Source organism: Podarcis tiliguerta (genome assembly GCF_965153285.1).
Source record: "Podarcis tiliguerta genome assembly, chromosome: 7".
NCBI classification, from domain to species: Eukaryota; Metazoa; Chordata; class Lepidosauria; order Squamata; family Lacertidae; genus Podarcis; species Podarcis tiliguerta.
In genome coordinates this window covers 37,041,042-37,055,735 of record NC_139540.1, presented here as the reverse complement: position 1 = coordinate 37,055,735, position 14,694 = coordinate 37,041,042, and the positions used below count along the sequence as shown (strand labels likewise).

Genomic DNA, 14,694 nt, shown 5'->3' with positions numbered 1-14,694 from the left:
ACTGGAAGTTAAAATCACCCTAAATGTAGCTAGCTGACTTACCTGGATTTGAGTCTTTCATTGCTGCCATTCCAAGTGTTCTTGTATAAAATAAAAAAAACTTTAGAACTTCTCTTGTTGGATAAAAAACACAAATGCTACTTCTAAACTGAATGCACACCCTTGGTGTTTCACCTTATACTTACAAATGCACACAAAAATACAGTGCTTTTACAATTGCAGCTGTTCTCCAGCAGAGGGCATTAGCAAATGCCTTCTCCCTCATTATCAATCAAACGTTAAGTTAAATGTAGCCTTCTATTTTTCAGACTCCTACATAGCCATGATTTATCATAACTCCTTACAAGCAGTGGTCCGGGCCTAAAATTCCATTTAGCATTCTTGTATATTTTGAATAAAAATACTTCAGTGACTTTTTACGTCAAATGTGCTATGTGGACACTGTGTATTGAAGGATGTTTAATTTCATGTTAATGTTACTGATTTCCACTTGTCACATGTAATGAAGTCCGATAAACAAACATTAGATTTGGGAAAGATGGAGGGCACAAGGAGAAGGGGACGACAGAGGACGAGGTGGTTGAACAGTGTTCTCGAAGCTACCAGCATGAGTTTGACCAAACTGTGGGAGGCAGTGGAAGACAGGAGTGCCTGGCGTGCTCTGGTCCATGGGGTCACGAAGAGTCAGACACGACTAAACAACAACAGATTTGGCTCCTGGAGGCAAGAATGCAACTCCCAAACTAGCCAGATATACAAACAAACTTCTTGTGATACAAGACTTTGGCTCAAGTGCTACATAGTTAACGTTGACTATATATACATGATCAACAGGAGGAATCTAGCACATAATTACATACAAAAAACAAGAACAAACCAATAACCCCCTCCCTTAACCCTACCTAGTCTACTCACACTGGTACGCTTCATTTGTTGAATGAGTTCTCGTACCTACCTGATAATTACATACTGTGTAGGCTTTTTAATTGTGGACAAGTAGAGGCTTTTGATACTATTCATAATTAAAGCAGGAACACTGCCATAAAGCACACAACAAAAAGTAAAAGTTGATATTAACTTTTATTGAAGCAGATGACAATCATTTAGGCATCAGCAATGGTAACCTCAACTTCTACTCCAGGCTCAATACTGATAGAAGTTATCTGCTTGACAATCTCCGAAGGACTGTGCAAGTCAATGAGACGCTTGTGAATGCGCATCTGGAAACGATCCCAGGTCTTGGAACCTTCACCACATGGTGTTTTCCTTGTGGTGATTCGCAGAGTCTAAAATGTGAGTAAAATGTTTTTTTTATATATTTAGCAAGGTTAATAAAAAAATGAGGTATTTACATAAAATATTCATTCAAAATAGAAATAAACAGACATTAAAACATTAGGTGTAATAAAATTATCAAAATATACATAAAACCAAGTTATAAAAAACAAATATACATATTAAAGGCCTGCCTTTGAGAAAAATGGGGTGGGGTTGCAAGCATAAAAAACAATACAACCAAGTACCTTCCCTAATATCAATAGACAAGGCATTTCAGAGATTAGTTGCTGTCACACCAAAATATTCCTTAAACTCAAGGAATGAACATGATGCGACACTTGCTTAATGCTATGTTAGATGTCTATAGAGCTTTGCAGAAACTTGTATCCCTGGGGAAATCAAGGAGATAACAGAGCAGTTGATCAACGTTACCTCAGCAAATAGCCCCATTATGAAGGACTGAAGACTTTACAAGCACCATATTGCTATGTTGACTTACCAGTAACTACAGACTCATATATACCACACTACCGTAGCATCTTTGGTTAAAGACAGGTACCATAGGTGCTTACTAGATAGTTCCCAGTTCAGGTACTATGTTGTATGTACCTTCTAATGTTTATACATCTCTAACTTATTTTTAAAAAATCTATTCAATACTATACTACACATTACTATACTAGTTCTATCTCCTTCTCCATCCCTAACCAATATATTCACTACAAAGCAAGTAAAATATGATGCAATGATAGGCCTTATTAAGAGGATCTTCCATCTGTAAAAGCTATGAAGCAAAGGAAGAAGTGATGTCAAGAAAGAATTTAAACTTAAAAACATTCAGGATAAGAACGTGCATGCAGTTACATACCTTGGTGGGCATGCGGACAGGTCCTTTCACTTTTAGGTTCTTTTCCTTAGCACCTCTGATCAGATCTGCACAGACTATAAAAATGAAAATTGAGTTTTTAAAAAGTTGTGTGTTCATCAGTAAAATAAAATTAAAAAGCACTATGTGTTGGCTCAGAATAGCGTATAAATTAATCAAAGTAGTTCAGTGCACTTTTGTCCTCATAGCCAACAAATGTAGATAAAAGTTTCCTCCTGTGAATTGCCAATGCAACAACTGACTAGAAGTGACGACAATTTAGGATAACTAATTTCATTGCTCTCTTTTCTATATATTTTAAAAGGCAACATTCTCAAATTTCATAAACATGCCCACTGCAAACATTTTAACTTATGCAACATAAAAATTACCTCAATCAACCTAGACTTTATCCCCACCCCTGCACTTAAAATATGGAAGCAAACCGGATGGTACAAACATGCAAATCTACCTCAATAAGAAAGATAGCTAACTTCAACAGACCACAACTAATGAGTCTATAGAAGAGTCCTTAATCCCCCAATTTCAACTGAAATCGTCATTTAATCAAGCATGTCCTCACCATTTTTAAACATTAACTACATTAACAACTCAATACGATGTCATAAGGCCCAATGAAATCAATGGGCTTAGAAGCACCAAACTGTACAGGATGAAACTGCCAAAACAGAAAATTGGGTGGGAAAGTGCACAGACTTCTGCCAGCCGTTTAGAATTTAAATATAAATCTATGCTGTGACCACATTTGGAATACTGAAGACAGATTTGGTCACTTCACCTTAAAAACGATATGGGAGACTAGGAAAAGGTGCAGAAAAGGGCAACCAATATGATCGAGAGGAGAAATTTCCCCAAAGCAAGGTTACAGCAACTATGGCTTTTTAGTTTACAAAAAAAGGAAAGTATGAGGCAACATGACAGAAGTTTTTTAAAATCATGCATGGCATAGAAAAGGTTTTCTTCATGCTCTGATAACACTAGAATCCACAGGCGTTCAATGAAACTGAATGGTGGAAGATTCAGGACAGGCAGAAGAAAGCATTTCTTCATCCAGCGCATTAGACAAAGAAGATAAGGCTATCAATGGCTGAACTATGCCTCTGAATATGCACCCAGGTCCTGCCTGTGGGTTTCCCATGTGAGACCAGGATGCTGAACCAGATGGGTCACTGGACTGATCTACCAGGGTTAGATCCTATCAGCTATTTTGCTACTTACCTTTTTCAAGTGACTTCACATTGCGACTTGTCAAAGTGATTCTGATTCGATGAATTGCTACCTCCTGTTCTACAGGTGCTTTCCCAGTATCTTTAAATGCCTGAAAGAAATGGGTTGTAATGATAAGTTCTGGCATTCGTTTGATGCTAGTTTTGAAACCTCAAAAACTAATTCAAATCAATCTTTAAAATCATAAATAAGATCTACCACACATATTGGACTCTTTCCCTCCACCATTACAGTACTAAGCAGAAATGTAGCATTTAGCACTCTGCACATCATAAAACAGTAAACACACATAGGAAGGCATTTTCTGCATCATCTTTACAACAGCAACAACTTGCTCAAGCTCAAGCATTAATTGATATATCTTAGCCTTTTGTGACTAGGAATAAGTATAATTATTTACACTTTCAATGCCAAAGAACAAAACCCCCAGGATACTCAGTAAAGAGTAACTTTGTAGGCGTACTAGTATTTGTCATGAAAGGTGTCCCATGACAGACTTCTCAATATAGGACTGCACAAAAAGCTTTTACTGACCACTTGGGCTCTGTTAAAAGACCCAGGCAATACACCATGTGTCCCTTGAATTTGAAATTAGGATCTAGCAAACCTTATTCACTGACTACAAAACTGCAAGTTTGGTGACTGAGATGAAGAGCTATTTATTTTCATAATGCATATCCTGCTCTTTTAACAAAATGTTCCATGTAGTAAGAAACAATAAAAGTAAAACAGAAGCAAAAACATATATAACAAGAGCCCCAGTGGACAACGAAATCGAAAGTGTTCAAAGTTAAGAATCTTTGTAGTTCTTAAGGGCCTACGAAAACATCTCTCCACCACGCGAGTTAACAGCGAAGAAAGAGGCCTTTTCTCTGCAGCACGTGGACACAGCCGTCCTACTTGGTTATAAACCTCGGTATAACCAAGCAGCCGCAAATCGGTATTTTGCGCAGCCCGATCCTACCTGTGCATATTTATTCGTAAATCCGACTTTGTTCTACGGGGTTTACTTCCCGAGAGCTGCAGCTAAAACGGCATTAAAGCTTGATCTGGTGAACATACCGAGGAACATCAAAACGGGATCTTACGCGTGCCTCTTAACAGCAGAAGCCCCATCTTTCTTGAGACGCGGGAATGGAAACGTATCCTCCCCGCCTATTACCATTATTTATTAAAGTTGTATACCGCCCTTCTTCGTAAGATCGCAGGGCGGTTCACAACATAAAAACTACAAAACGGGGACAGAAAAACACGTAATAAAAACAAGAACGAACCAATAACCCCCTCCCCGAAAGAAGGCATGTCTCTACCCACGGTGGGCTTTTAATGAGGCATAAAGGAAAGAAGAACCGAGAGCCACGACCTCGGAGCAGCTAGCGAGAGCGCACGCGCGAGAAGGTGGCTTGGGTTGGGGGCCTTAGGCGAAACCGTTAAATTCGAACGCCTCCAACATCCATGGCAACCCGTCGGCGCGAGGGCTCTTTCCCGCGCGCCTCCTGAGGCCCAGTCTCCCTCACCATGGCCGCCGCGGAGCCTTCCTGACCGACTTATTCCTGGCCGAAGCGCGCGAGGCCCGGGGAACAGCGGTGAGTCAGGAAACGATCGCCTCGCCGAGACACGGACGCAAAGAGGGCGGCTGGCGAGGCGGCGCGGGCTTTATAGGCTCGCCGAGGCACACACGCCCCGCCCCTTTCTCCCCCCCCCTTCGCCCCGGAACCGATTCGGGTGGGTGGATGGGGAGGAGAAGCAGCGACAGCGAGGGCTGGGCCTGCGAAGCGGGGCAGGGGCGGAAGTTGTTCCTCAGGGCGGCGGATCGGCGGAGGGAGGGTAGCCGCCATGGCTGTGCGATGGGTTTTAGGCTTATGCCGGTAGCAGAGTCCTTTTCCCTGCGAGGGAAAGCGTAGGATCTCCCTGAAACCTCCCTTCTGTCATTTCCCCCTTTATTCCGGCAGGGAGGAAAGGAAACTCTAAAACCTTCCTTCTGAAATGTGGAATTTCCGATTGATCCAGAATAAGACACTCCCCCCCCCCTCCATCGAAGGGTAAACATATAGTGTACTCACAAGGCGTCTTCTGCTGTAGCCTTTGCTGCTCGGAGGCAGTTTATCCAGGATGCCAAGCCTCGTCTGTCAAGTTAGAATTTGGCCCCGGAAGCTCCCTCGCCCCTTTTAAAACTATTTATCTATATCTCTAGCTCTAGGCTGCCTTCCATTTCAGCAGTGATTGACTCCGATCAGCCCCTCGCCCATAGAATCAATATAATTGTACAGATGGAAGGTACCTGTGTTAACCACGTTGCTGGAGTTAGGGGGAAGGAAGCCCCACTGAAGCCGACGAGGGTTAACGCCCAAACAAGCATGCGTGGGATTACTCTATTGAGCGCTGGTTTTACTCCCATAAATGCTCAGAGACCAAAGCTTTGTTTCAGAGATACTCTGGGTCAACCAATCTGTTTTAGAGTGATGGAACCCACAGCATTCTTAGACTTGCAGTCTTAAGACTTCCACTTACTTAGATGTAATCTGCATAGAACTCAAGGGTACTTATTTCTGAGCAACTATGCACATTTGGGTGCAAAGCATGGGGAGGCAATCTACAGTGGCAAAATGGTGCTGGGAGGAGGGGGGGAGAAATAGGATCACTCCCCACTTGCTGCAAACTGACTTCTATTTCCAGACAAAGACAAACATGGGATAGATCGTGATGCAGTCAACGTTTAGTCCTGTTTAGTCCTTAGGGAGACCTATTATGAAGTATTGGAAAGAATAAATCACTTTTCAGTCTTATAATTGACTGGTGCAGCAGTATATGAATATTTACATTTTAAATAGGATGGTTCAAAGGCAGGACACAACCAAGAACACCAATGTTCTGAACATATGCAACTAGGGCAGAATAATTTATCTTTGCAGTATTCCTTGTGTTAAAGATCTGCAAACTTTTAACTTTATTCTTCCTCACAATCAGACACATTTGGGAATTAAATTATACTTTATTTGGAACAACTTCACCCTTACATGTATTAACCCCTTAGTCCTCACCCAAGTTCATTCATGGTGAGCCTGTTTTTAAGGAACAGGCTTAATGGAACATTTTCCATAATAATGAACTGAATGCCTTTAATAAGGTACTATAAAATCCTAGTGGGGACCCAGGTGGCGCTGTGGGTAAAAGCCTCAGCGCCTAGGGCTTGCCGATCGAAAGGTCGGAGGTTCGAATCCCTGCGGCGGGGTGTGCTCCCGTCGTTCGGTCCCAGCGCCTGCCAACCTAGCAGTTCGAAAGCACCCTTGGGTGCAAGTAGATAAATAGGGACCGCTTACTGGCGGGAAGGTAAACGGCGTTTCCGTGTGCTGCGCTGGCTCGCCAGATGCAGCTTTGTCACGCTGGCCACGTGACCCGGAAGTGTCTCCGGATAACGCTGGCCCTTGGCCTCTTAAGTGAGATGGGCGCACAACCCTAGAGTCTGTCAAGACTGGCCCGTACGGGCAGGGGTACCTTTACCTTTATAAAATCCTAGTATGAACACATGTTCTAACAACAAATAAAAGTACCGTAGTAGGTAACTATACGACTGTCTAATCATGTTGTTCTCCAATAGAACCATTCAGATGACCATTTTACCACAATTTTGTACCTGTTGGACAGCAAAAACCCTCTCTTCTGCTTTGTACAATGATATATCCAACCAACAGTGCAATCCTAACTTTACTCCCAGGTAAATGGGAATGAGATGTTGGGGTGTAGGGAGGTGACAACTCACCCTGGAACAATTTGGTCATTATTTTGAACAAAAGTCAGAATGCCTTCAGGAATACAAATGCAAAATAGGCATATCTTACATCGCAGCAATATAGGATTTACCAGTAATTCCTTGCTTCCATTAGCAGGGCTTCAGTAATCATGTTACTACTCTTACCCATCTAGTAGGATAAAACAGCAATGTAACCATTTTTATCAGGCATTTGTTTTTATCTCTTATATAAAAGGTTTTGCCTTATTTTAAAAGACGAAGGTTGTAGATAAATTGAAATGGATAAGTCTATTTCATTTCCACACTCACATTTTTGTTAAGTAGGTTGGGTAAGTGGCTGAAGCTAATATGGATACAAAACAGCTTTGATGGATGACAAAGGAGATTAAATATCATTGGTGGTAGTTTTGCAGTAAGACATGTGGAGAATAGGGAGGAAGAAAAGATGCCATCCATATTGAGCTTGAGAAAACAATTCCTTTTTAGTAGGATCTTAGTATAATAATTATAAAGCATTATTTATGCACAGCAGTGTCAACAGTTGTTATTGGCAATATACATTAGCCTAGCAAACCTAGGAAAACAATGCTGGCAGTGGGAGATAAATCCTTGACCTAAATTTAAAATCTAAATAAATAGAATCAAAATTGCTGGAGTTAAATTCTAGTTCAGTGATGTAACACTTTGAAGCAGATTTGAGATGGGAGTCCTATGCAACTTTGTAATGTGGTGGCAAAAAAAGTGAAATAAAAGTCTGTTGGTGGAATATTTCCCCAAACATGATTTAGGTCTTAAACAAGAAAAGGGCATTCTGTCTCACTACAGGTGTAAAAAGCAACTCAGCAAAGCTAACATGATAACATTGATTCCTGCTGTTGTAAATAATCATTGTGCTTCTATTGTATTGTACTATTGTATTGAAATGTTATGTATCTCTTCCATTCTACAACTCACCACCACCACCACTTTTCTCACACTGTAACCATACATCTGTTTACTGAATAACACTCGATGCGTGAAACCTTTTGTCACAGTAATTTTCTTGGCGTTTAGAGTTCTGCAGCACTCATTTTTTATCCTTTCTTTCTCAACAGAAGGGGATTATCATATATACCTATTCACTTCTTCTCCATTGTAGATAAGAATTTTCTATCTTTTCCCATCTAGAGAGATGCTAAGGAGTTCACATTATGGCAAAAAGGAATAACTTTTTATTGACATTGATTCTGTTAGGAACCAGGTATAGCCCTCCTCTAGCATCTCTTATAAAGTATACTAACTGAACATGTGAACTTCAATTCAGATCAAAGTTCAGTTACATTCTTAAAACAAAACAAAACTGAAACATAAAACTAAGTCTGTAAGATAAGATACACCCAACTGTTACATCAGCAACACAGATGTTTAGGACTAAATCCAGAGGTCTAAGATGCAATAGGAGAGTTGACAAAAGGCAAATATACAACAGATTTTTATATATACATTTATATTAATGTGAGCATCTAATGTGAAGGTTAGTTCTTATTGTTTAAAAAAAATGATAGATAGCAACCCATTTATGTTGACACACAAGCTACTTCTTTGTAAATAATACATTAAAGTATGTTATGTGTGGACTACCTAGCGTATTTCTGTTCCATGATGGTTTCTCATAGTGCAATAATGCATTTGAATACATTCTTAAAAATCCATGGGGTTCTACTAAAATAAAAGTAATGCATTTATAAAGTGGTCTGAGGACTGCTTATGGAAGCAGCTATCTTTTTCTCTGGACAATTCCCCATGAAGGGACCACATGCTTTGTTCCCTAGCTGCATTAAACTTTTTTTTTTTTTTTACTTGCATGACTACAGTGGAGTTATTAGCTGTTCTAAGCTAGCTAGTTTTTACCAGCTTCAGCTAGAACAAGGATACCTAAAATATAATATCACCCCTTTATATGCCTAACCAACAATTACAGTATGCAACATAGAGCATTTTGCAGATATCATATTGCCAGGAAGTCTGTCTGCATGATACTACAATGGGCCCTCTAGTGTGTCAGCACCTGTCTGTTAGACAGGTGCTATATATCCTCTTTTTAGCAAAAAAATCATTTCCTCTTTCAACAAGCCTTCTAAATGGTTATGTATTGTGAAATTGCTTTGAAATACTTCACAGAAAGCAGTTCATAAATTAACTAATAATTAGTATTGTATTGGTGCACATATTGGTTCACAAATTGTGGAGACTAATACACATACCTATGTCCTGATTTGCACATTGTTGCAGGGGACATGGTAAAATAATTTGGCTCATCCCAAAATGTGGAGAGAATAATATTTCTCACGCATCCCTATTGCAGTCTTAGCTCTTAAAAGTGAGTTTGTGTGGACAGGTAGCTCGATCTCCTAATTAGCGCTCATTTAAAGTCTCAAGGCAGCAATCTGCATATGAAAGGGAAATTTCATCTAATAACAGCTATGAATCCTTGTGTTTTGATACCTTCTGGAATTTTTGTTTTATTATAATTGATAGACACTATTCTGGAAAAGCTGTTTCTGGGGTCCAGTAGCTACATACCATGTTTTACAATTTTGGAAACTAGTTTCACAGTGGCAACACAACTGCATAGAGAAATTCTCAGGCCCATGTTTTTGTGCACATACATAGGTTGTAATGAGTGAAGCTGAAGGAAACATGTTAATGTGGGAGATAGAACTTCTTACTTCTGCAACTTGTAGCCATATCCAAGTAAGAGTATTTCTGGACCCCATGATATTTCTTCCATACAAATACAAGCAGGTCTGATCCCAATAATGTTCACTTTCACAGTGGTGAACACAGTGGTGAGCATTCAGTTATACTATATTAAGAACACCACTTCTGTATATTTGTAGTGTATGACACATATCCAGTTGTCAAGTTATAGATGCCTCAGACTTTGCCATATATATATAGTTTTAGATGTCGTAACAGAGTGTCATTCTGTCAGCCAAACAAGAAAGCTAGAGAGTTCTAGGCACGAAGTCAGGAAGCATCAGCAGCTATTCTGTGTTTTTAAAAATACTCTGCTTATTTTGGATTATTGTTTAAATAGATACAATTGAGAGTGCTATTTTAAACTTCCTTATATCTTAATCAAAACAGACTAACTTGGCAAAACTTGATTCTGCTGGAAACAAGATTTTCTTATTGTGAGAACGGGAATTGCATTTGCTCCCAGCTGTGTTCCTAAAACAACCTATCCTCTAAGCTTATGTAACTTAAGCCACAGTCTATTCATATCAACAAATACTGCCATAGTCATAATACAGAAATCAATATGATTTACCCCCCACAAACAGCAGCATATTGTAGCACAGGGTAAGTCTCTTGGAAGTTTGAATGACTGTTTGAAGCAGTTTGAAATACTTGAGGGGAGGAGAAGAGGACGTCCCCACCACCATCATAAGCCAAAGTCCATAGTAAATATGTGACCTAAAAGAGCTCTCTGAACTGTGACCAGAGTATTGGGATGGTAGGGAAACTGTTTTCAGAAGTAGCTTTGATTATTATTATTTTATAATAAACTTAAACTTGCACTTCTTAACATAAAAGAAAATTGAAGGTTTTGTGTGTTTGTGTGTGTGTGTGTGTGTGTGTGTGTGTGTGTTATAAAGAAAATGTGGATATGAGAGCAAGGCTTAAATGTTAAACACAAACATTTAAGAACAAGGTAGCAGAAGACTTGCAACAACCAAAATGGGAACATTGACATTTGCATGGAAGTAAAATTAAACAAATCATTATCCATAATTCAAAGGTCATCTGAGAGGGTGTTGCAATAAAATAGCAAGGATTTCACCATATCTTTTGATTTAGTTAGAAAACTATCGCAGTCCTCCAGTCTCCTGCTTCATTATCAATGGGGCATCTGAAAGCAGTCCTGTTTAGGGAAGCTTTTAATGTTTGATGCATTACTGGAATTTAATATTTTGTTGGAAGTCGCCCAGAGTGGCTGGGGAAGCCTAGCCAGATGGGCGGGGTATAAACAATAAATTGTTGTTGTTGTTGTTAATTAATATACCACGCTTCACCCAAAGATCAGATGATGGCTTGCAGCATAACTCACACACCACATATTAAAAGTACATTGTTATGAATATGTATCCAAATTTTTTTGCAGTACCATTGTTAGAAGTTAACTATTTTGTGTTGTTCTTGGTTTCCCCAAGACCGCAAGTAAGGTTTTATCATTTTCAGAATGCTTGTAATTCACATAGGGGCACAAAGCATGGAAACAATTTAAGATCATTCTTTTTCCTTTCCAAACAATACTAATCTGGGAGAATAATGCTTGAGTATTCATTCTAGGGTGGCTAGATTCAGGACAAGCTACACCTGCTGAAATTCCGACTTCTACATTACTATTAAAGGTGCAGAGTCCTGTTCTCTATTGTGTCTGGACACACTTTAAAAGCAATCACTAGATAGTTAAACTTAACATACTCTTACATTTATGACCTATAAATGACTGCTTGTGAACTGCAGTTGTATTTGCCCATCAAGGATCAGTCTCTGTTTTGTCAACCCTTTTGTTATCTAGGTACAGTTAAGAAAGTATCTTCATAAACTGTACCACCTGGTAATGAACAGCTGGATGGTTTATCTGAACTGGAGACAAAATAGCGAGCCAATCTATTATTCATCATTCTGATCAGTTCCCCCAAAAATGCATGGATATGTTACACATACTGATACCTTGTTTGTGAGCCTATTTTGACCATTGAAATCATGTCACTGTGGCTTAGTAATATTTAAAACAAGGAAAGAAATTATATAACTTATTTGTAGCTCAATCCACACAGATATATCACCATTTTCAAAGAGAATAAAATAACAATCACACTGTTACCCCCCCCCCTTTGTTCAATACTAGTTTGATATATGACACTGGGAGTATGACAATTGTTACATTTTTCTTGGTATGCATTCCTATTAGGAAGCTCCATTATCTTCAATGGACCCAATTCCCACCAAAGTGTGCCTAGGATAGCAACCAAGTCTCAGATCTTGAGCATATTTAACCTATGCAGATGCTTAGGACAAAATAATAAACTGAATACAGTTAATAGCAGTCTCTGAGAACCATCAAATACAGCTAATAGCATTCTCTGAACACCATCAAACCTACTACTAATTTCCTGTAATGAACTTTATTTATAGAAAATTGACCACCAGCAACATATATATTTTTAAACTTCTTTTGCATGCAGAGAAGAATCAGAGCAATAAGATACACAAACTTAGCAAGAGATGATCAACAATAAAAACGAAGGGGGACAAGACAAGGTCTTTTATACTATTAGAGACAGGGACTGAAGATTGTGAAGGAGAAGTTCTGCACTAGGACGCTGTGCTACATCAGCTCTCCAACAGCTTCCAATTATATTTTCAAGCCTTTGGCCAGTGGTTGATTCTCTAAACACAGCTGCAGTCAGAGAAGGGCGCAGGTTATAAGCTACAACAGAGTAGAGTACATACTGGCGCTCACCCGAATAAGGCTCTTGCTGTGTAACCATTTGCCAGAGGGTGATGGCAAAAGAGTAGATGTCTGCCTTGGGGTTGACTCGCTCACCTTTAAGGAGTTCAGGAGCACGGTGGGTGTATGTTCCCCCTTGTTGACAAAGTTGTGGGTCGGATGCAGCATTCTGTAGCTTTTGGGAACATCCAAAGTCTCCAATCTTGCAAACATTGTGTTCAGTGATGAATATGTTGGCAGGTTTCAAATCCAGATGCACAATCAAATGTGAATGGAGAAACACTAAGCCTGCCATAATGTCACAGGAGTAGCCCAGACACTGAGCTATACTCAGCTGATCATCTTTCTTTTTAGCTGTTATACAGCCAGTCCCATAGATAACATGGTCCAGAGTCCGATTTCCTACATACTCCATTATTATGGTGCCCAAACTATCCTCATTGCCAGGGGCACATGTGCTAGCAGCCACTATACGCACCACATTTTTGTGATCAAGGCGTGCTGCATTTAGTTCTGCCCAGAAGCTCTGCCGTGATGCCAAACGGTTCTTACTGCATTTTTTTACCTGCTTTACAGCCACTGTAGCTCCATGGTACGTAGCCTTGTAGACAGAACCAAAGCCACCAGAACCTAGAGGGTGCAGCAGGCACAACTGATCCCAGTCTATGGAACACCAAGCTACACGAGAGGGTAGCCGACGAGCCCTAGGCAAGGGACCTTCCCCCAACAAGAGTTTTTCACGTTTGGCAGGAAACACCAAGGGACTACTACAGGGTCGTGTTTCCACAGATGGAGAAAATTCCAGATGGAGAAGACGACTATGTGGAAGAGGGGATGGCATAATTGTTTCAAAAGAAGGTTAGGCAACACAGTTTCTTCCAAGACAAAGGATTAAGTAGGTTTTCTTGACTTTGTTCTCCTTTTGCCTCCAAGTTCATGTTTCCTTCTCATAAATAGCTGCATTTAATCTCACATGACAAACTCCAGTCAGCTTCAGATGATTCCAATTTTAATAATTACTCTAGTAACTTTAGCCTGTAAAGGGAATTGATATTGCAGTCCTAATCCTAAACATACTTACAGCACAATGCTAAACATCCTAAACACGTTTACTTAGCAGTAAGTCTCACTGAGTTCAGTACAAATTATCCCTACTAAGTTATTTTAGTGACAAGACTTCCATTCATGGAAATCATGAAAGGCTTATTCCTAAGTACACTTGCTAGAAATATTTAATTTGGATCTTATGTTAGGTTCTTATGCTGTTTTGGTCCTGTGTATTGCATTTGAAGGCTGTAGCTAAATAAAGCGACTTCTAGTGGACTTTAACAACTGAATGATAGGTAGAAATTCAATAGGCAGTGTACTCTTGATGCTAGGAAGAGTCATAACTTAAATTTCTGCCTGTTGTTCAGCTCATTAAAGACAGAAGGGCTTTCTCAGAGAAAAGTTGCAACCTTGCGAAGCTATATGGCTCTGAGCATAAAAACCTAAGAGCCTGCTGAATCAGCTAATGGCCCCTCTAATCTAGCATCCTGTTCTCGCAGTGGCCAGCCAGATGCCTGCAAGTCAAAATGAGTGCAACAGCACTCTGCTTACCTGTGGTTTCCAGCAACTGGTATCCAGTAGCAATCAAGGTTGATTCAGTCCCAAAATTGTGCCTGAAATCAGATTGAGGTGGATCTAAATAATCTGTACCCCCCAGGAACTTCTGCAACTGCTCAGCCATTACTTTCTTCACCACCTTGTCCCCAAAAGGGGTACAGTGGTCCCTCTGGTTACATACTTAATTCGTTCCGGAGGTCCGTTCTTAACCTGAAACTGTTCTTAACCTGAAGCACCACTTTAGCTAATGGGGCCTCCCACTGCTGCCGCGCTGCCGTAGCACGATTTCTGTTCTCAACCTGAAGCAAAGTTCTTAACCCGAGGTACTATTTCTGGGTTAGCAGAGTCTGTAACCTGAAGCGTATGTAACCTGAAGCATCTGTACAACTGTACTTACAACTGGGTGGTTCTATAATTATAAATTATAGAAACCGGAATGGGCTT

General features: G+C 40.0%; 2 protein-coding genes and 1 long non-coding RNA gene across 3 annotated transcripts; 1 reads left to right on the top strand and 2 right to left on the bottom strand.

The window, feature by feature from the left end:
• Positions 1-1,061: 1,061 nt before the first annotated feature.
• Positions 1,062-5,061, bottom strand: RPS20 (ribosomal protein S20). Its single transcript, XM_083451470.1, has 4 exons — positions 4,909-5,061; positions 3,383-3,482; positions 2,147-2,220; positions 1,062-1,286 (listed from the first exon to the last, which is right to left on the bottom strand). Exons 1-4 carry the CDS (start codon positions 4,909-4,911, stop codon positions 1,104-1,106), a joined length of 360 nt encoding a protein of 119 aa, XP_083307596.1. The 5' UTR covers positions 4,912-5,061; the 3' UTR covers positions 1,062-1,103.
• Positions 5,062-5,098: 37 nt separating this feature from the next.
• LOC310682584 lies at positions 5,099-8,163 on the top strand. The gene is made up of 2 exons (XR_014514023.1): positions 5,099-6,534; positions 6,909-8,163. It is a non-coding gene; the product is annotated as an uncharacterized lncRNA (long non-coding RNA).
• A 4,247-nt stretch (positions 8,164-12,410) lies between these two features.
• On the bottom strand, positions 12,411-13,842 carry MOS (MOS proto-oncogene, serine/threonine kinase). Its single transcript, XM_083451311.1, has one exon. It carries the CDS (start codon positions 13,484-13,486, stop codon positions 12,461-12,463), a length of 1,026 nt encoding a protein of 341 aa, XP_083307437.1. The 5' UTR covers positions 13,487-13,842; the 3' UTR covers positions 12,411-12,460.
• Between the last annotated feature and the right edge of the window lie 852 nt (positions 13,843-14,694).

Coding starts and splice junctions, on each gene's coding strand:
- RPS20 (XM_083451470.1), bottom strand. Junction 2,221..3,382: donor TGTGAAGTCACTTGAAAAAG/GTAAGTAGCAAA, acceptor TCATTTTTATAG/TCTGTGCAGATCTGATCAGA. Junction 1,287..2,146: donor CTGTCCGCATGCCCACCAAG/GTATGTAACTGC, acceptor CTCACATTTTAG/ACTCTGCGAATCACCACAAG.
- MOS (XM_083451311.1), bottom strand. CDS start 13,486: ATGCCATCCCCTCTTCCACATAGTCGTCTTCTCCATCTGGAATTTTCT.